Source organism: Leptidea sinapis, chromosome Z (assembly GCF_905404315.1).
Source record: "Leptidea sinapis chromosome Z, ilLepSina1.1, whole genome shotgun sequence".
NCBI classification, from domain to species: Eukaryota; Metazoa; Arthropoda; class Insecta; order Lepidoptera; family Pieridae; genus Leptidea; species Leptidea sinapis.
The window spans coordinates 18,003,856-18,026,850 of NC_066312.1; the positions used below are offsets into that span (position 1 = coordinate 18,003,856).

At 32.8% G+C, this 22,995-nt stretch overlaps 1 protein-coding gene across 2 annotated transcripts in view; it reads left to right on the top strand.

Annotated features, from left to right (window-relative positions):
* Positions 1-1,988: 1,988 nt before the first annotated feature.
* LOC126978836 (FH1/FH2 domain-containing protein 3) overlaps positions 1,989-22,995 on the top strand; it is an 89,821-nt gene continuing 68,814 nt past the window's right edge. For both annotated transcript variants that reach the window (XM_050827924.1, XM_050827925.1), the window contains exons 1-4: positions 1,989-2,135; positions 17,523-17,590; positions 19,021-21,989; positions 22,741-22,774. In XM_050827924.1, the coding sequence (XP_050683881.1) occupies positions 17,573-17,590; positions 19,021-21,989; positions 22,741-22,774 (3,021 nt within the window). In that variant the 5' untranslated portion in view covers positions 1,989-2,135; positions 17,523-17,572. The remainder of the gene's footprint in view (positions 2,136-17,522; positions 17,591-19,020; positions 21,990-22,740; positions 22,775-22,995) is intronic.

Here is a 22,995-nt window from a genome sequence, read left to right on the forward strand (position 1 = left end):
AGAGGACTACACATACTTAAGGCAAATTTTGCCTTTTGCATAAATAATACCGTCCCCTTGGATATTCCAGGTTAGTCGCGGGGATGTGAGGTCATCCAACTTCCAGTTCCTAGTAAAGGGCACAAAAACGATCTATATTATATTATTTCAATATTTCTTTCAGATATTATTCATTTAAACAACTGAAAAACAAAAAAATCTGAATGAAACTTGACTTGCAAATTATTTTCAAGAATGACCGTTTTCTTAGCTCTCCTAATATATATAACAACTAGGAACTTATTTCAAATAAACTGAAAAAAAAATGATCACATAGGAAGCAGGTGGACATGCTTATTCGAACTAAACTTTAAAATTTGCATAAAATTAATTAAAACAATACCCAATATAAATAAAAATAAAAATACAAATGTAAAATAAAATTTAGAACCAGCAACAGTTTAGTTGTAATATCAATTAACAATTGATAGTAAGTAACCGTTATAAAATTTTGTAATTAAGCCTAATTTAAAGTTCTAGCTCGAAGTGATTATTCCGGATCAAATTTGCTGCGTTTATAATTCCTGGTTTGAGTTCTTCCGCGTACGAAACAGGCAAGACGTCGTAATCTAGGGATTACATTTGACCTCAGACATAGAAATCAATCGGTGTTAAGCCCGAACTTCTCGCAGGCCAAACAATAGGTCTTGAATGATTAGGGAAATAGCTATCGAGCCATCGCCTAACATTGACACCAAAATGTGCAGGACATCCATCTTGCTGGTATATCATGTTTTGCCTTCGAGGAGAATAATTTTTCCATAAAAAGACAGTCCACTGAGCAGCCCTGTTATATTTTAGTTGCAATTTTTTCTCATGATGAAATTACTCCAAACCTATATCTCGCGAAGTTCACGACTTTGCATCTTTATAAATTTTAGTTTAGTTCATCAGCGTTCGTCCAGAGATCCGTAATTTTGAGTGACTTGCCTTTGACATTGTCCAACCATTTCTTTAAAACTATAGTGGTACTAGTGGACCCGACAGACGTTGTCCTGTACACACGTCTTAAATTTGAAAAATCGGTCCAGCCGTTAGGAGGAGTTCACTAAAATACACATGAGCAGGAGAATTATGTAATATGGACGGAATTGAGAATCTAAACCAATCTCAAATTCATTGAAACAAACAAAAAAATCATCAAAATCGTTCCAGTCGTTTTGGAGGTAGTTTAATTGTGAATCTAAACCATTCTCTAATCCGACTGAACACACACAACAATCTCAAATTCACTGGAACACACAAAAATATCATCAAAATCGGTCCAGCCGTTTAGGAGGTAGTTCAATTGCAAATCTAAACCATCCTCGAATCCATCTGAAGACACACAGAAAGTTTCATCAAAATCGGTCCAGCCGCCTAGGAGGAGTTCAGTGACATACACACGCACACAAGAATTATATATATAAAGATAAATGAACATGCTTCTAAGTACATTTATACTACGAAAGCACCTTTCTTCCAATGTACTTCTTCATATTGATCCTTCATTAAAAGTGATTTTATTTTGTGAATTAGAACTAGAACTAGAACTAGAATTAGAAATAGCTAGCTACATATAATAGTGCTTTAATACATAATAAAATCAACAAAATCAAGAACAAAGAACAAGTTTTTTAGTCTCTTTGGGCTAAATAATGATAAAGTTTTGATGGTACAGCTGTAAACATTCCGAATTCCAAGAAAATTACAATGTCCAGTCTATTGCCGATACGTCTGGTTATTCGGTCACAACGTGGCATATATCTAAATAGTAGGAACTATTATTACTAAATAAAAATTGTTAATATATTACTAGGAGTGGTACACCAAATCGCTTCCCAACAAATGCGGTGCTATAATCAAGTATTATTGAGTAAAAGAATTAATGAAATGGAATTTAGGAATAACGACAAATACTCCTCTGTTGTACACGATTTTAACACTAATAGAACTAACGCTGCGCCAACCGAATGTTTTAGTGTGTCGCTGGCCATCGTGTCCTATTTACCTCACGTATCACCCAACTGAAGCGAGTGCCGAAAGCGAGACGAAAAAGCTTCTTCCCGCCCAGTCAGCTGCCGCCCGCCTTACGCCGCACGCGCATCTAAACTCAGGTCAGTTCATTGCATTCTAACATATTTTGAAAACAAACTCTAATATTTTGTTTTATCATGTAACACGTCACGCCTTTTAGTTTTAAAACACTGCTCGCGTATGTTTTAGTCAGTAAAATAGATAGCTTCGATCGTGGAATGGAAGCTTAAAGAATTTCTTTTCAGTTAGGAGTTTTTACACAGTGTTTTCAGTGTATACTTTATAACCCGGTATATATTTAGTTTATAATATAAGTGTTAAGAAAATATGTAAAACTAGTGTGTTAAGGCGTGTTTTGTTTATACCGTTCCAACTCAAATATTCATACTTATACAAAATTACATTGCGTAAAAGAAATGTCTTAAGACAGAAGTTTGAAAATAATTTATGGTTAGTAAGAAACACTTGCCTTTTAATGTCGCTGTGATGTTAAATTTATGAGATCAGTAACATAAATAATATTGAAAAAGATAGGATGTCAGAAATAAGAATGAAATAAACAGAGTAGTTTTGCATTATGCATGAAAACAGTCTGTTTTAAAATAGATCGACTCAAGTGCCTGTATATTGAATTTTTATACTTATTTCTTCCTCGTTTTATAGTTGTTACAAGAATTGTTTTTTAAATATTCTCATAAATTAACTTCTACTAAAATATAGCTGCCCCTGTTTGCAAACCTAATCTGAGATGAAACAATTCTTACACATTATGTTAAAGTTTTAAATTTTTTAAGTTTCTTAAGCATGACGTGTTAAACCTAAAATATGAAGGTATTCAGTTATATTGATAACAAGTTGTTACTGGAAGAGATAATTCTTTCGTAGTTATATTTTGAATGTAGCATAAAATACAATTTGACTTTTAAGCTTACGAAATATTTTATTCTCCTATTACCGACTTCGCATTTCAATCTATCCGAAAGCCAGTGTAAAAAGTTAGTAGATGTTAATTATGGTAAAGTACAATATTAAAAGGACTTAATTTGACTTAACTCTTCAAATAATATAACCGATATAATAATGAATAGTAATTAATGTTAGCTGTATTTAAAAGTTACATTTTAATATTATTTTTTAACCCGACGATTCCTGAAAGCGTAAGCGAAATTTTTAAATTTATTTTATGTAAATAAATGTGTAAAACTTGGGATAATCAAAGCAATACTATGTTATAATTTTATTTATAAAATATATTATAAAGAAAATTTTATAACAAATTAAAAAACCAGAAAAGCATTTATTTGATTAATTCTTTTTAATGAGTATTTGAAAGCATCTTCAAAAGTATTATTATATTAGAACCTGGGTAATAGATCTCGGCCCGGTGTGAATACTCGGAAAACAAGAGTTTTGAGCACAGATGAGACATACGTAGATAAGTTTTAGGCCCATATTCTCCTTACATTATTACAAACTACTCACATAATTACTTACATCGAAAACGTAAAAGCTTATTATCTATACAAAATATGTATTTGAATTTTTCGGTTAAATACAGAAGGATACTTGTTTTTTCTATTATTTATAATTTACAAATATATATTTCTTTAATAAAAATTCTGAGCATTCTGTAACAGAACTGCATCCGCAGCTTTAGCTGGATTATATATTTCCGGGATAATGTACATAGAAAACATACTTTAAAAATAATTATAATAATAACAATATTGAGTTCAAACTAATATTTTTTATATTGTTACAAATTATGTGATTTGTTTGACGTTAACGTTATAAGTCCATACTTTTTCAATAAAGAATCGTATCGGATGACTCCTTGTGTGTTTTTTTAACATTTATTAAATAGAAAACGATAAATGCAATACTTGCACAGTGTGTTACAATTTATTATCGTCTTTGACGACTCTTTTATAATGTGAATGTATAATGATGTATGAATAAGTGATGTGTCTGCGACATTATTCACTCCCATTCGAAATGATAATATTCGTATCCACAAAAGCTTTAAAGAAACTACTTAACATACTCAAGAAACTATGTCTATCTTACATAGTTTCGTAATAAGAATATCTTATGCATACAAATTAAATAAACACGTATTTTAATTAAATCAGAACATTAATTCGTTTCGCGCGTGTTTTTATGTTCTTATGCGAATTGGCAAAATTTGTGTGTTACAAAAAGTATGTCAAGTTCAATAGTAAAACGTAATTATTAACACAAATTTGTTCAGCCATTTTATGTGGCCGTTTTTCGTTCATTAGGTTTTCCGCTGAATTTATTGTCTTTCGCAAACACGCGGAAACCGGATTCTGTTCCAAACATTTTTATCATTAGTATTGTATTCTTGGCGAGCTGAAACAGTAAATATTGCATAACAATTAGTCACAGGGTGATTCTTAAATCTATGTATTTTTTATTTGACACTGAATAATGAAATCTACGTTCAATGCGTTCAAAAGAAATAACGTGATTCATCAAAAACTTTCAACTATATTTTTAATTAATGTTTATTGTTGAAATTTCTGTGTAATATGTATGCATTTTACATAAGATATAGTAGCTCTACTGAATCTGAGATATAAAAAGAATACTTAAAAAACAATCTAAATCTAAAATTGGCTTGAGAGATGAAGATATATTTTATTTATCTGCAAGTATAATAAAAATATGAATGTAAATGCCTACTGCAATAAGCTACTTACAATTTTACTTGTTTTAAGAATCATACACCAGAATAACATATTCAATAAAATTATTTTTTAAGTTTTGTCGGTTTTATATATAATAATAGACGCAAATTATTTAGTTAATTTAGATGTAATCTGAGTAAGAGTAGGTATAGTCCTATTATAAATATTTATACACACTAGGCCGAGTTTTGGATTTTGTGAAGGTAACGTAAACAGTTAAAGATATAATGTGTTAGTTTAATAAACACAATATTATTAGGAACAATGATATGATTTAAACATAACTTACAATATACTAGTCTGCATGTTACACTAGGATATATATTACACTAGGATATATATTACACTAGTGTATATATTACACTAGTTTATGTATTACAGTAGTGTATGTATTCTCTGCATACAAGTACCATACATAACAGAATAGGTATGTTTTCTTTTTGTTATCACTGTAATATAATTATTTGAATTTTTTTTAGATATTAACAGATATTGGTTTAGCCTTTCTATAAATGTCTACCATATCTATCTTTGGATATAATTAGTAAATAATCAATATATCTATATGACATATTATGCTAGATATATATACTAGCTAACCCGACAGACGTTGTTCTGTGCAAAATAACAAAAGGATTTAATTATTTATTTCAAATAACGCTGGGGGTAAGGTTACATTAAAATGTTTGTTATAAAGGTAGCTGTTAAGGTTTTTTTAATTTTTATATATTGAAATTACATCAAACCCAATCGATTATTTTATAGATTCATATAATAAAATCGTAAGTTTGATGATAATTGTCTGTACATCAAATTATTAAAAGAACAATTAACATACAATATACTTACTTATCTAAGCAGGTTGAATAAAATAGTTTTAAATTGGATTTTTATCTGCTTTTTTGCTTTCTTTGTGGAGTCTAGTCTCAGTAATGGTTGAATCTACTTGAATATGGTTGTTTCATAAGATTTTCTTACATAGAAATCGTTGTACAAATAAAAAGGTTATGTAATTGAAACAACATGCCAAATCCACGCGGGTCTACTCATGGTCGCCCGCTTATCTTTTTTCATATACTATGCGAACCCCAATCTAACTTTATCAGTGCAACGCCTAATCTCTGTTCTTTCATATACTTCCTCTCATGAATAACACAAAACTTTGATACGGTTTTGACATACTGTTTTTTCAATATGGATATTGCGAGATAAAGGTACCTCTTTGGTTATTACTCGTATTTTTATATTTTCTGCAAATCAACATAGGCGGCAAAGCCGATGGTGCGTGATTATCTACGCCCATAAATAGATTTTTATAGAACACTAAAATATTACGTGTTTGTTGTTAAATGCTGTAAATCCAGTGTCCACAATAAATGAATGTATGTGACTTTGTAATAGTGAAAACCCCTTTTTAATTAGTTAAGCAATCAATAATTTACATTTTTATTTTGTCTAATACCTAATAGCTATTAGACCTATGCTGCCTTTCACTATTTTATACATATCTAAGAACTAATATAATATCCGAATATTTTAATATCCGTTAATATCCGAGGCAAATGATGCTTTATAAATTTCAATAAACACTCTAAGAGAAAGTCGGACGGATAGGGACAAACTGGGGATATATAAAAATAATTTGTCAGGATATCCCATTGCATTGAATGCGCTTTAGTTATTTTTAACTGCCCTAACACCTATACAAATACAAACATGTACGATGAACGGGACGAATTTATTTTCAACTATCCGATATTGGTATTAAGGTTTATATTAAGTTGTTTGCATGACTTTCGCATGAATGCAATGGTACTGTCATTTTCTGTCAGACAAGTCGTGCAGAATGCATTGGACTTGTGATGACCGGTGACTTGATAAATAAATGAATCAAAGTTATATTTAATACTTGAGTCCGCTTTCGAAAAGCATAAAACTTTGTTGTGGATATTTTAGTTTTATCTTCTTCATTCTTACTATCTTTTTTATTTCACATTCAGTTAGTAGTAAATTTGCAGTTGGGGTTTGCATTTGATGTGATATCTGAGTGGTATGAATGGGGGATTCGATCCATTCCAAATTCCTCAAAATCTACTTTTAATACAGATTCATTTGCTGGCAACCGATTCTTTAGTTCTTATTTTTCTCAACTACAAATATGAAATTTTCTTCTTCTTTCTCCTAATTTTTTTACTCTTGACTTGGGTCGGTTCTATGTAACGGATTTTGCACCATATCAGTGGTTAAATGGGCTTCTTTTAAGTTTTTTTGGACTGGTGGTCTAATCTCTATAAAGTTTTACCATATGATTATCTGAGCACAAGTTTCCAAACCACTTTAAGCGTTTCTCTTTGACCTTCTCGACTATGGGTGCAACTCGAAAATTCCCTCTGATGTTACTCCTTTTAGTTTTGTTTATCTAACAGTCTGAAACCCGCAGGCGCATTTGTGCTATTGTGTTCACATAGTGCTTGTAGGTTCAACAGTCTTGATTTCAGACACAAGTTTGTTCCGGTTCCCAACGCTATCCCTGGAGACGTAAACACTGTAAGAAGCAAATGCTGTGCTGTCGTCTATAGAGCAATAAATGCCATTTGCAAGATATCATTGAATTGCAGATGAAATAGTGTAGAGGATTAAGAGGTTTTAAGTTGGAACATGCACCATCGATAACAACCTTGCTCCAACCAACAACAACGACCCATTTGCATATATTCTTGGGCACTTCATCTTTTTTTTCGCCTACAAATTTTGAAGCTGTTTGTCTCGACTGCCTCTATTTTCGTAAAGTTTCCTGGAGCTCATCTGGATATCGTACGACTACAGTATGTTTCAAGACAGGGGCATAAGCAGGGGCTCAGTAAAGCATTGAACATCAGTCTATAACAACGTCTTACCTAAATTCCGTGGTCTTATTTTTATAATAACTCTCACTCATTGATGATGATCTATGCATCAATATTTCTAACCAAAATCATAACATCTATGATAACTTTATATCATATAATATATAAGCAGTAATATGTAAGTAGTACTGTATTTCGGTCTGAAGGGCGCCTTAGCTAGTGAAATTACTGGGAAAATGAGACTTAAGGTTTTTCAATAATCCTGAGCAGAACTGCATTGAAATGGTCAGGGCGTATCAATTCCCAACGGAACGTCCTGCTCGTCTCGTCCCTTATTTTAAAAAAAGACCAAATTAAATAGCACTTTAAATAATCGAATAGTTGTACAAATGTGCTCTACTCTTTGTGGTTTTTGCTGCCTCTTTCTCATATATTATACATGCACTGGTACGAATCGACCAGCGATACTTATGTCACGCATAGAGATCATAGCTTCAACAAACACTTTGAAGTAGTTACGCATTAACTGTAGGGAAATAGCAGTCAATACCGCAAGAGTCGTAAAATATTTAAAGCCGGTCACACATAAATAACAATTATTGATAAAACAAAATATTTTATTAGATCGTGCTTTACAGGTTAATTTTAATTTCCGAAAACAAACAATTTACCAGTGGGAGGCTCCTTTTGCATAGGAACGTCAACAGCGCATATTTCTGCCGTGTAGCAGTAATGTTCCAACATTACTATGTTTTCGTCTGAAGGGCGCCGAAGCTAGTGAAATTACTGGCCAAATGAAACTTAACATCTTATGATGTCTCAAGGTGACGAGCGCAATTGTAGTGCCGCTCAGAATTTTTGGGTTTTTCAAGAATCCTGAGCGGCACTGCGTTGTAATGGGTAGGGCGTATCAATTACCATCAGCTGAACGTCCTGCTCCACCTTCCACCTTATTTTCATTTAAAAAACAAGTGTTTCAATGTAATAATTCCTACCGTTGGCAAAGAGCGGGTAAGTAGTCGGTAGGTAAAAGGCTGAATTGAATGTTTGTCAATGATTTGCTATTTTCGTGAGATAATTTACTTATATTATTTTGCTCATAAATGTGTTCAATAATGGTAACTGATAAACCAGTTTTAAATAACGGTAATTTTAAAATAACGGCGCATATAAGATCGACATTGCTTGCGTAAATATCGTTTTTGTGGCAATCTGACCAATAAACCAGATTCTGTTAACAATTTAATTAATCAATTCCCTGAAATAATTGTAGCTTTAGTTACGTACTTTGTTATAAGTAAGGCGATCAAAGATTTTTATCAAGATGGACCCAGCTGTTTCGGAGATTAACCATAACAGGTTAATGCTCATTGGTAGGTTGCGGTTTTCAAAGAACTTTCTTCCGCGTACAACCAAGCTTTAGAACGAGCTTCCTGGTGCGGTCGATACGAGATGAGTACCTCAAAAAAGCGCGTACATCTTCCTTAAAGGCTGGCGTCGGCTCCTGTGATGCCTCTGGTGTTGCAAGAGACAGAGATCACTTATCACCAGGTGAACCGTTATGTAATAATAATATGCTCGTTACTCTACTTTTCCATAAAAAAAAACATATAATTAAAAATGTATATACGTGGGTAACACTGAAAATGTTTAGAACGGGCCAGTTAGAAACATTGCTAATGAAAACTTTTTTTGAATTTCAATTTTAGAACTCTTTGGTAACCTAATGTAGTATAATAGATTCATTTGTCATTTGTTTTGTGAATTGGCGGCAAATCTAAAACTCTTGTTACACGTGAAAAAGAACCTAACGCCAGAAAATATTTCATATTAATATATGTGGGTGATTCCTTTCGAGGATCGGCCATCTAAGATAAAGAAAGGGAGAAGTCAGAGAAAAGAGATGATTGCCTCATTCTATGGTCGGAAAGGTCATTTCGCGACAGTTGTGCTAGAACATGGAAGGACAGTTACTGCAGACTGGTATGTGTATCGCTGTTTGCCTGTTGTCTTGGAAAAAAATTGACAGCAGCACTTTTAAGCAGGATCCTTCTTCACCGCGACAATGCTTCAGCGTACTCCGCAAAACGGACTGTTGAATATTTGGCTATGGCAGGTGTCGAGATAATGAGTCATCCGCCACACAGTCCTGACCTGGCGCCCTGCTACTATTATTTATTCCTAAGAAATAAGATAAAATCAGATGTAATCGCTTTACGAGCCCTGAAGGTGCGGTGAAAGCGTACAAAATTGCCATAGAAGAGACCCCTAAGGAAGAATGGGCCCACTGCTCTTCTCAGTGGTTCCATCGAACGCGACAATGTGTAGAGAGGAACGGAGATTACTTCGAAAAACAATAAAAGTATTGGCAGCTCTCTACATAAAGCCATGTTTCATTTTCTAAACATTTTCAGTGTTTTCTAAGTATAGAATAATATGACGTATAGATTCGTAACTATATTATTCAAATAGTTTTTCCCAATATTGAAATTTTAATGATGAAAGAAACGAGAAAAATGTTTACCTGATTGTAAGTAATACTCTGGCCAACACATTACATTGCAGTGCCGGTTAAGATTTTCGAAATAACTTCCCCAAATTCTAAACGGCGCCCTTTCAGTTGAAACACAATAATGCTTACACCTTGCTTGCGCTTACATATTACTGCTTGACTGCAGATAAAACGACAGCTGTGATACCCAGCTATCTGGCATCCACTACAAAGAAGACTCTCATTCTCGTTGCTGATTATGATAAATGTATCTTCTAGATTTATTAGAATAAAATACTTTTATTAATATCTATATTTTATTACTGATGAGGAAGGTGAGGGTCGCTCAGAGGGCAATGAAGACGGCTATGCTCGGAGTTTCCCTGCGAGATCCGTAAGAGAACCAAAGTCACTGACATAGCCCAGTAGTTGCGAAACTGAAGTAAAGATCAATCAAAGATTGACCAATGATCCGGTCAAGATCGCCGGAATAGGTTGGACGAGGGCAGTGCACAACCGATCTTTGGGGAACGCCTATGTCTATGTGTGTGATGATGACTTTCCACAAAATGTCTTATTTTACTGCATAATGCTTATGTTAGCTTATTTTAATTAAAAATACAATTTTAATATTTTATATAATGTAGTAGTAATAATGTCATTGTTGTGCTATTGTTAAATTCTTAAGACAAATATATGTATTCTTAAGTATTATAATTAAAATAACTTTTAATACTAGATGAAAAGAAACCATAACTCTAGCGCATGCCCAAGCTTCTACAAGAACTATATATAAATCCAGTTATGTACAAAAATATGGCTTGGCATGTAATGACCTCTCGAGATTTGGCAACAAAGTTTACATGAAGTGTATTTATTGGTGGATAATCAGTTATTTTCGTAATGACGATCTAGTTTCTCTAATGTTTTGGGTTACTATTTCGGATAGTTCTTCGACATTAGCCACGAGTTTCAGATTGATTTTAGTTAATTTAACTTAGAATAAAAACTTGTAGCATTAGAGAATTCCTGTGTCCTTTATGCGGCAATAGCTTGGTCGTTTTTTTTTTCGTTGATAGATTTGTGTGGTTTCGTTACAAAGTTCATGTAGTCACTTTCTAGATTGCTTTCTGGCATAATAAAACATATTTTAGTTACCAATATGTATGTTCTGTCTACAATTTCTAATGCTAAAACAAAATAATAATGCGGTAAATATTCATTTTATGAATGAGTGATTAGATTCTACTGTTCTACTATTAGTTCGAGAAAGGTAAATTAATCCGTTATAATTAGTAACAACATGTAAATGGACAAATAATATTGTAATATCAGTTAGCCCATCACATTGTTTCGGGTTTAAGCTGGGTGCATGTATATTGAGCCGCACATTCGAATTGTAGAGTCTTACCTGGATTAATAAACAAAATACTTTTTATTACCTAGTATGTAAAGACCATGTATTTGAACTTGCAAGCATAAGTAGCAAAAGATTCAACCTAAGTCTAATCAGTAAACACAACATGTCTTTGAAGTAACCCGAGTTTTCTACTACACGAAAGCTTATTTTACTAACAGTCGTATATTATTTGAGTACGGTACTAGCACATTTGGAGTTTTACTCTTATCTCGGTCTTGGTGCACTCCAATATCAAATCGATTCAATTGAACGCGCTCATTTGACCACTTGCAACTTGCAGCAGAGCTGTTCGAGCTGTCGGTGATGATTTGGCTTGGCGCTCACTGATGATTTGGCGTTCCGCAGGGACGTTCCTTTATTGTGTGTCGCTTTTATCAATGGGAGTATTCCAAATAGTGCTTGATCTGATTCCTGCTGCCGAATTCCACCTTCGCATGGCACGCCACAGACTTGGATATTTTCCTCACCATCCGGATGCTTGGCGTTCCTTTTCAATGTGGTTTTCAAGTACTTTCAACCATACTATGAAATGACCACAGAACAGTTTAAATCTCTTTAAACTGTTCTGTGGAAATGACTTTTCTTACACCGTGTTATGGACGTTACGCAATGGGAGGTTTTTGATTTACCAGTGGGAGGCTCCTTTGCACAGAATGCCGGCTAGATTATGGGTACCACAACGGCGCTTATTTCTGCCGTGAAGCAGTAATGTATAATATATAATAAATATTATATCTCAAGGTGACGAGCGCAGTTGTATTGCCGCTTAGAACTATTAGGTTTTTCAATAATCTTGTGCGGCGCTGCATTGCAATGAGCATTGGGCGTATCAATTACCTTTGAGCAGGACGGCCTACTCGTCTCGTCCCTTATTTTTGTAAATAAATATCGCCTTTCTTCAAACAAAAGCGTGTAGACCTACCTAAGCGCTAATGTGATTCATCTGGTGTTGCAGGAGAATATGTGTGGCGGTGATCACTTAACATTAGGTGCCCTATACGCTCGCAAATAATACTCCTCCCCTTCTACAACAAAAAATTATTGCGTATTGATACCTGAATTGATATCGGAAAACAACACATGTCGACTTTTACAGCCCGACACGTGTGCTGGCTATATAGACCTTATACTGCTGTAATAGACATCATTTTTGTAAAACGCCAAAGCTGAACAAATTTAATTACAAAGTAATTGACTGATTCCTAGAATATTGGTATCGCATCACACTAACGACAGCCGGGAAGCCGAATGCGCCCCCATTTTGGCCGAGGCAACAACCCGAGAGCAACCCGAGTCTTTGACACTTAAACAGAGAGTAGGCCATTTATTTTCGTAATGTACACTCGACAAAAATACATCTAACAGATCACACTATTTTGATTGTTAGACGCGTTACACGTATCAAATTCGTCTTGTTTTACCGATAAAATGGAACAATAATGCAAAAAAATTGACCGAATTGTACAGATTGGTATATCTAAATCAATATTCGTTATATATAGTATATTCATATGATGAATAGTACTGATATTAGGTACATATTTAAATTTCATTTCAGTCTAATAGACAAGTTAATATATAATTTTAAATAGTAGTAACAAGATAATAAATTTATAATTAAGATTAATATTAATTTTTTATTCTAAAAAACTTTTAAACGCTTGAGTACTGTATGAGCAACCAGAATAACGTAAACATGTTTTTTTTGTCTATAACCAAAGATCGGTGTTTAATACAAATGTAATTATTTACCTCCTGTAAATCTCTACTTGTGATAAAGGAAACGATTAAACTAACTGAGTATGAGTAAATAATTGTGATGTGACTAGTTGACGTCTATTTTAAGTTCACGTCAAATTAATTGTGTCATTAATATTGTCGGAAATGTTGTTATTTGTAACAGGATAGACTATTGTACTACTTACTAAAGCACCGTTAGCTTATACTTAGAAATAAGTACAAAACGCTGTTTAATTTACTTGATATTGGGTGGCGAAAAGTACCCACATTTATAATAGCTTTTGTAAAACATAATTTGGAATTTTTATTGCAGTGATAATAGCTTTCGAAGCGCTCAGCATTTAAAATTGTGGGTATTGATGCCCGATCGGTTAAAGTTGAAGACAGACTTTATTATGTAGTACCTACATATAATCATATACATCACAAAAATGGCTCAATTGATGTAAAATTAAATGAACCTTGCTAAAACAAGCTTAAATTACGGATACATGTGTAAGTCTAGTCTGAAAAAGAACTCGTGCATCCAAAATTTGGCCGTTGACTTGATCGATATGGGTCACTCCGGAAACTAAATTGAAACTGCTCTAATCGTTACATTAATAATAGCACCAGATCATAGTACAGCTATAGTAACTAACATTTTATAGCGGTTTCACATGCGCGTCCTAAATTTTTATACTATGTTGAAATAATATTATATATATTTTTCTTAATGAAGTATCGTGTGATTTAACTTAGTTTTTCATACTATGTTATAAATAGCTTTTTATTATTTAGTAGTTGTGGAAAGCTGAGTACATCAGTCATCTGCACGTAAACATAATAACGTAAGTGTATGGTGAAAATAATATTTAACAACAAAATGCATATATTACCCTTTTTAATAACTGAACAAAAGTATCTATGTCCAAGTGACTCCTTGATGTTTAATACATTATTGGGCTAAGAAGACATAGTTCGTACACTACCTTTATACAATAACCTAACCCAAACTATGTTCCTACAGCAAATCTCTCAGGCCCATCGCTGCTATGATACCACTACTATCCTTAGGGAAGGAGGCTCTTATAAACTCTACCTACATTCAGTGGAGCATATTATATTTTCCATATTATATTCTCCCCGTTATGGATAAAATCGACGCTATTATTGAAAGAGTTGAGCAAAATCGCAATATCAGTAACAACATAGTTAAAGAACTGGGAATTGGCCACAGAATAGTTTTGGTCCTTTTGTAAACAGCTAGGTAAAAGATCGATATTTGGGTGTCACACCAGTTCACAAAATTAAATCCGAACCGTGAACCCTTATGTGATTCCTTTTGAAAATACTAATAACTGGTGAAAACTAGCTCATGTATGACAAGAACGTCCGAAAAAGGTCATGATATATGTATTGCGAGATCGGAAGGGAATTGTTTATTATAAGCTTCTACCGCCAGTCAGAACCATCGATGTCTACTGCCAACAACTAATAAAATTAAAGTTTGGTGCGATAACTTCAGAACAGCGTACTACACGGTAGCCTCATGCCGTTGCCATATGGCAACGTGAGCAAACTAGAGGAAGCAAGAGGAGCAAGAATTTGAGAGAAAGGGACCGGAATTGATAGATGAATAGAAAGGTCTTCCATCTCCTTTATGCCAGATCATTCACATCTTCAGCTATTCACCGAAGATTAAGAGTGTGAAATGAGCAACCGCACCACCATGGGCCAAAAAATACATCATTGGCTTTAAAGTGGGAGTATGCTCTATCCTTCAAGGTCCTAAGTTGTACCGGTTCAGGAAAGCATCGGCTGGTAATTTATTCAAAAAAGTGGCTGTGAAACGCAGAATATTTCTTGCAAAACATGCGGTTATAGAATGTCAGATGCCGATATGATGCGGGTGGATTTTGCATTTTGACTTAAGGATGGTACGACGGACGTAGGTACTATATATAATATATTAGTATTGTATCCGGGCCTAGTTATATAGTTCATATTTCTGATACTATTGATACCCCACAGAATGGTTGAGACTTGAGATCCTGTGGAGTCTTCTTCATATATGTTGTGATATATATAATATTGTGTCCAAGTTCCAAACCTAGGTTGACCCTATTGCATTGAACTAAAGATTTGAGTGCCAAATTATTTTGTAGCTAGTAATGTTAGAATCTAGGGTCAATAAAACTACCTGGTTGCCCTACAGGATTAGATTTGTCCTATTCTTTTTGATTTTTTTATGTTGTCGTACAGAGCTGAGACTTTCTTTATTTTACGATACACTTTCCACCTTAACTAACTTGTTGTGATAGCCTAATTATCTCATCTTATCGTGGAAGAATCTCTAATTCTTCCTCAACTTTACTCACTAAAGATAATATGTAAGAAACATAATAATCATTGAGTACGATCAAATATTGATGTTGACATTGCTCCTATTTTAAAAAGATACGTTACTATATTTTTAACAATGAAATAGAATGTTCTAGAATATTATGTATAATATTATGTACACTTTTTCGGAATTTTCAATTATTAATTAACTTTAAATTAGTTAACTATTTTGTGTTTTCGGACGCAATTACGATATTTTTCGTAAAACTTCTCCGAGTTTTGTTTTGGCAAGTAAAAAGCTATCGCATGGTGCCAGTTTGAGTCAGTATCGTGAATTACTAATCTCCCCAAGACAAATATTGGATAGGCCGTCTAGTAGATTGCGACAGAGTGTGATTGAAAAAGTTCTATAAGTATAAGTTTTATAAAATAACTAGAAAATACTTAACAATTTACAACAACAGTCTTTCTATCCTCTGTCATAGAAAATATTATCTTATAAATGATTTTGATGATTTTCCTTTCCGCTTTATTTAAATATTTTTATATACGTCAGAACTTCTAAATTAATCATAATAATAATCATTATTTAAATTGTTCACTCTTACTTTTTTTATATTAAATGAAAATATCTCAATAATGTTTTTAAGATAAGGGCCTGTGTGTACGAATTAAACTTAAAAGACTTAATTGAAATCTATTCAGTAGTTTTTCCGTGATGCGCATACAAATGTAAACCTTTAACGCTTTATTTATAATCTAGATTTGATTAAATTTTCAACAGGAATTTATCTTATGGTCTAATTACAGAGAGATCTAATTATATGAGAATATAAGAATATTCAAAACTTAAAATATTAAGCTCGTAACAAGTTGTATGAAAATTATTATTAATGTATGTAAAAAGTATTATAATGGATTTCAGTATAGAATGTACAGTATATATTTAAACAACCTGCATTAATTGGACAAAATTGGAAATAACACAAATTGTCTTCTATTTAAAAGTAATTTTGAAATATAATTCCTTACATTTCTGACGTAAAAATACAATGGAGTTTCTTTCTCTTATGATATCTGCAGCCCAATATAGATTGCCGGGGGTACTTTCAGAAATATTTTTAATGTTCCAAAGTATTGATAAATTTAATATACAGTAATTTTTGATACATTTTTTTATATCTGTTTAAGATTATTTAGATTCCAGATTGTATGTCAGTCGTCAATCAATCCTGCATGTTAATCTAAATTTCCAAATCCATAAAGCATAGAAATTTTTTAAAATGGGAGATTCATAATATAAATACCCAGCTATAAATACTGATACGCCAACCCATATATGACTTGGAGAAGAGAGCTCCAAAAAGTTTTATAAATCAGTTATAGAAATGACTAAAGCAGGAAATGGATATTTATATAGATATTTAGATAGAAATATGGATATTTATATATCGATTTGAGATTGGCATTGAATGTAGATATCGGCCGTTACCTTTTTTTTTAAGATTTAAGTTTAAATGCAAATATTTTTATTCAAAATAGAGTATCACTTATTGGACGTCCAAAATCACCCGTTCCAAAATATTATATTAGATTTGTAAGTTTTACTTTTCTGTGAATGAAGTCTCTAAGTCAAATTTCAATAAGCAATTTACTACTTTAAATAAAGTATTATTTTAAAGCTACATAATATACTCACAATGGTAGTCAGACGTTTCTTGCTGACATCTTCTTTATTTAAAAAAAATATTCAATATTTATTTATTTAAAAAAAATAATCAAACAACCTAACACAAAAAATTATTTGTTCGATATTTTTATTCCTATGCAATACCTATATTGACGTAAAAGCAATTAAAAATATCGATACTTTAAATCGAATATTTAATGTTAGATACATTAAAGTAAGTTTAATATAATTTTAATCTTTATAGTTTTCAGATCATATGCAGCTGCTTTCGAAGGCGTATGAACATTAGAAAAAATGTCGTTTAGAAACTATGTAAGTAGTAATTTTATGACTTATATGACTTATTCAGAGGTATTTATTTAATTTTCATTCAAAAAATAAAACTAACACATCTTCCCAGAGAACTGTTAGATGCTAGCTAGGTGCGGGGTTTTATTACAATTAATAATTATATTACTTCACACTAATAATTATTCCCATTCAAATTAGATTACAAGTAATTGATAACTAATATTATTTAGTTCATTTTGGTGTCTTAACATGAAATGATTACTAATACAATTTAATAAAACGGAATCAGATGAGATTTACATTGCATTACTTACTTGGACATAATTCTTTCAAATAAATACTAATAATAATAATTTTTTTGTATACTACAAAAAATATCGTTCTATTCACTTGACTTGCTGTCAAATAATAATCATAAGAATTGCAATTATAGTCAATATTCCTTTTTTAACGGTTAAAAATAATATTATGTAAAATAAATTATTATAAAATATAACAGGAGCTTTTAATTATATTTTAAAATATTTAAATCAGATAACATTATGTAATAATTGTTATTTGTTATTATAGACTGATTATTAAACACAATATTATTTTGCTATGAAGATATCATGTTTAAGTATTTGCATTTCTGTCAAGGTGGAACCGAATAAATCTGTAACGTATTTTTTTCACAATAACACCCGTGTGATGCCGACATAGGTACTAGAATGCATTACCCCTTAAAATGCAAACATTTTAAATAAATTCTAAATTAAGAGTTAGTTTAAAAGTAGGTAAGACCTTAATTCAATGCATTACTTTAATAATAATTACATTGTACATCAATGAAAAATAATACATTTGCAGTATTATATCTATAAAATAGAAAACTTAGAGACATTGTAAAATATTTTTAACATTATGTTAAGCGAAGCGGATTCCTCTAGTAAAGCTTCAATTAATCAGTCTACTCTCAGTGAAGGGTTCAATAATAACCCTCTTGTACGATATCCTCGTATATATGCATTCTTGGCTGCTATTTATACATTAGTTAAAGCGAACAACTTCATATAGTATTATGGGAGTGTTGAGTGAAGATTATGTATTTACTACGATAACTTGGAGTGTTAGTTTAGCTCCGCGATTTAGTAATAGATTTTATGATGTGTGTAACAAGAACTCTTCTTATTTTAAACATACTGTTATGTAAAAGTTTAGTCCATGACTCGATGTTATATCGGTTTTAGTTGATAAAATATAATAGCTTATATTAATTTTTTTTTTGGTTAATTTGAGGTGTGATTAATTTATTGTTTTATTAGTTTATTAATTGTAATCTATATGTAAATTGATCGATTTAATTGAGTTATACTAATTAAAAAGATGAGTATGAAACTAGATAAAGTTTCTAAAATATTAATACTTACTCTTACAAATTTACTCACCTGAGCTTATATTTCATATTTCAGTATGACTCTACGACGTACAAAAGAAACAGAGACGCACCGAAGTCCAGTAGCAACATATCAACAGAACGACCTACGACTGTCACTGCCAAATATACTACAACTTCCAATTATAAATCGTCAAGCATTCCGGTGCTCTCTGACCGCGGATCTAGAGAAGAGACACCCATAAGCACAATTGCGAACAGATATGCTAATTACAATAAAACTGCTAATGATAAAACGACCACAACAAAATTCGAAAAGAAAGATTATTCAAAACTAGCGATTCCAACAATTACAACAAATAGAAGTAGAGATGTAAGCCCTGTATCAACTTCATCTAAATATAGTCTTTCAAGACATTCTCGTCACTCAAGCCCTGAGAGAAAACTAACGAAATCCTTTAAAGATAAAAGTCATGATAATTTAAACATTGGTGAACGTGACAAAGACATTCCAACAAAGACTGAAAAGTCTTCAGGCTATAACAGCCTGTCGAACTTCAAGCTTTACCCCCGTCCTGGAAACTACACTCGCCCTTCATCTAGGACAGAGCCTAAATCAGATATTAGTAATTACCCTCGTGCTTCTACCAGATCAGACATTAAGCCCGAAGTAACTGTTAACAGATATGCCATAGCTAATCGTCTGGCTACAACATCTTATTTAAGGAGTCCCACGCCTATTAAAAGATCATCACTGTCGCCTGGTAGCCACATAGACATAAAAAAAACTGTAAGTGATAAGCCAGTAACTCCAATTATAGTTGAAGAAAAACCTCAGTTATCTACAATAACAGACGTATACAAATCAGACAAAGATAATATTAGTAATAATGATGACGATGATGGTGCCGAGACAATAACAGTAGTAACTCGGCACACTTCACCTACACCTCCAGGTTCGTCATCGTACGTAAGAATAAGAAGAGCGGATTTGGCAAAAACAATAGAGAGAATTATAACGAAAAAGAAAATACCGCCGGAAACAGCTGATAAGGGAATTCAGTCTGATAGATTAGATGATACCACAAGGTCGAGTAGATTTGGAAGTACAAGTAGAACCAGCGTTACTAATTGGACTTATTACTCTCCGAGTGTCAATAATTACACAGGTTACGCAGGTCGATATTCTACACAATATTCTAGTTTAAGAGAAAATTCATATAGAGATAGAGATCGAACGAGTCGAAGTCGAAGTAAAGAACCGGCAAATCAAGAAGACCACAATTCAAATTCTCATTCAGAGAATAATATAGAATCGACAAGAAGTAAAGCATTGGCAGACAGTAGCCAGGATGTCATTAAAATATATGACAATAATAAAGATGCTGAGACGTCTGAAATCATTATAAATGTTAATTTAAAACTGAAGAAGGCAAAGAGCCCCTCTGCTGCCTCATTGTCTGACCTTGTTTCACCTGAAATAATAATATCCAACAGTCAACTTCCCCCTCAAGCACCAAAACCAGAATACCAAGTGAAGACTAAAAAAATAAAAATGCGTAAATCTAGTACAGAAGAATCTTCAGACTCGAATATTTCCAAAAAAAGTGTTAAGAAAAGAAGTAAGTCCGTAAGTTCCACTGATTCAGAAAAAAGCAATGATAAGAATATTCATTCAAATAATTGTAAATCAGGGATCTCTAAAAATTTAAAAAAGAGTGTTTCAAGTACCAAGCTAAATTTCCCTTTAAAGACTGGTCAACAAAATACCCCAGAACGTAAGAGTTCTGATTCCAGTTTGACTTTGTCGTCATCAATAAGTGAGGACGAAAATACATGTAATTCAAAAATAAACGATACATTTAAGTCTGTTGACACATCTCAAACGGTAGACATATCAACAAAAACTGACTCGTCCACTACACTACAACGAAATGAAAGTTATACAGAGGAAGCAAAATCATTTCTTATTCGAGCATTAGCACCAGTTACTAATCATTTTAAACTAAGACATCAAGAAGTTGTTGGACAAGACGTGTCCAGTAAGGACAGTTACTCTACGAAAAAACATTGTAAGACCGATGACATTGTTGCTTCGAATGACGACAACTATGTAAAATTAAAAGCCATTAGACATGTTGAATCTGGCGAGAGATCTAAATGGCTTGAGTCGGTTAAAAATAATCAAGCCGAAAGTCCACAAAAACAGCTAAGGAAATCAGATAGTAATGATTCGAGACGTTCTTCTAAAAAATCTTTCTTTGTAGATGAAGAAACTCCTTGGTGGCTTGATAGTAATGCAAACATACCTGAAGGAATCGAAAGATTAACTCCACCTCGAAAATCATCAAGTGATGATGATAGGAATGAACAGTGTACCTATTTTAAAGTACGGCATATTGAGTCTGGAGACCAAAGGGACTGGAGGTTAACAAGTATTGATAATGTATCAAAAAGCAAATCTGATTTGCCAAATAGTATTTGCAACTCTAGTTCAGATCCCCGCTCGTTTCCAATACGGCGGATCCGTCATGTCGAGTCAGGAGAGCGACCTTGGTGGCTTTCAAGCAGCAAGAACATTCCAGATGGTATTGAGATACTACCGCCTCCACCGTCGCAAGATGAATCTGACTCTTCTGACTCTGATATAGTCGAAGTATACTTGCCGTCAGCACAAATACCACCATTTCCACTACATTTGCCTGATGACGAACCTCTTGGCGATAGAAGAAGTCCAGAAGGCCTAGAAACGCCAATTGAAAATTATAACGGTCGAAGTTCACCTTACGAGAATAATAATCATAACAGGCAACGTTCCCGTAATATGACGTCTCGGAAAGGTGCACAAGTGTATATATCACGTTATACTGATATTGATGACATACTTGGAATTTCGGGGCAGATATACAGCCCTTTTACGGATTCAGTATTAACGAGACAAGCCAGCAATTCTGACGATGATGAATGTGAAGAAATCGACGCCACCCAAGTAAAAATCCATGACAGCACAGCGCAGATGCCTGTTATTAGAAAAATGAATACCAGGTAAATTATAACAATAATATTTAATGAAGTACTATAAAAATGTTCTGATTCCCGTCCATTACATCAGTGATTCACCGCCGATTAAGTTAATTATATAAATAATAAATACAGAATGAAAAAGAGTAAGACGTGATAATTTTTTTCTAAATTCCATACATTTACAATAGCGACATGCTGCTTAATATAGAGATAGAAATGCAGTTAGCAGTTTGGTAGATACCTCATGAATACTCTTGAAATACGTACTTATTTTAAATTAGATATCAAAAGATACCTTGTTGTAAGTTTTTAATTTGCGATGATATTATCATGCGATAAGTGTGGTGTCATGTTTCCATTATAAATGTATGGAAGTGGAAATTATCATACATGGTGAGGATGGTATTTCAGTTTGTCAGGTCGAACAGCTTTTGCATGGAGTACAAAGATACGCAATGAAGCGACATCTCTGCGTTACGCTTAACGTTGATCGTTAAGCAGTGTTCCTTATTCTACTTAGACGTGTGAAAAACCACTATAGTCTACATAATATAATAAAATCATATTTTGTATAATTTATGCCTAAAGTGTTCATAAAATCTTCATAATATGTGCTTGTCTTTAAGGATGATATAGTTGATGGCAGAATATAGTAAAAAAAGTTACTGACATATTGTTTTGTCCTAAGTTTGGGTGGAGCGCTACTCCTTAACACCTTTACTATTCTCTACAAATTTAATTCAATTAATAATTACATTTTGTATTATTTCAGAATCGAGCTAGACGACTATGAAAATGAAGATCAGGTAAGCGCTATATATGAATAAAAAGTTTAAATTTATCACGATTCAGTCTTAGCTGTAAGCGCAATAGCAAACAATTGCTATACAGATATTATAGATGTGTACATAAATCGTGGTATGCTATCCGTACTACGAAAACATAATTATTCTATGGATCTCAAACTGTCTTATTAATAAACGCAGTGTAAAGTTACTTCAAGTTTAAAATTAATTCTCCCAATCAT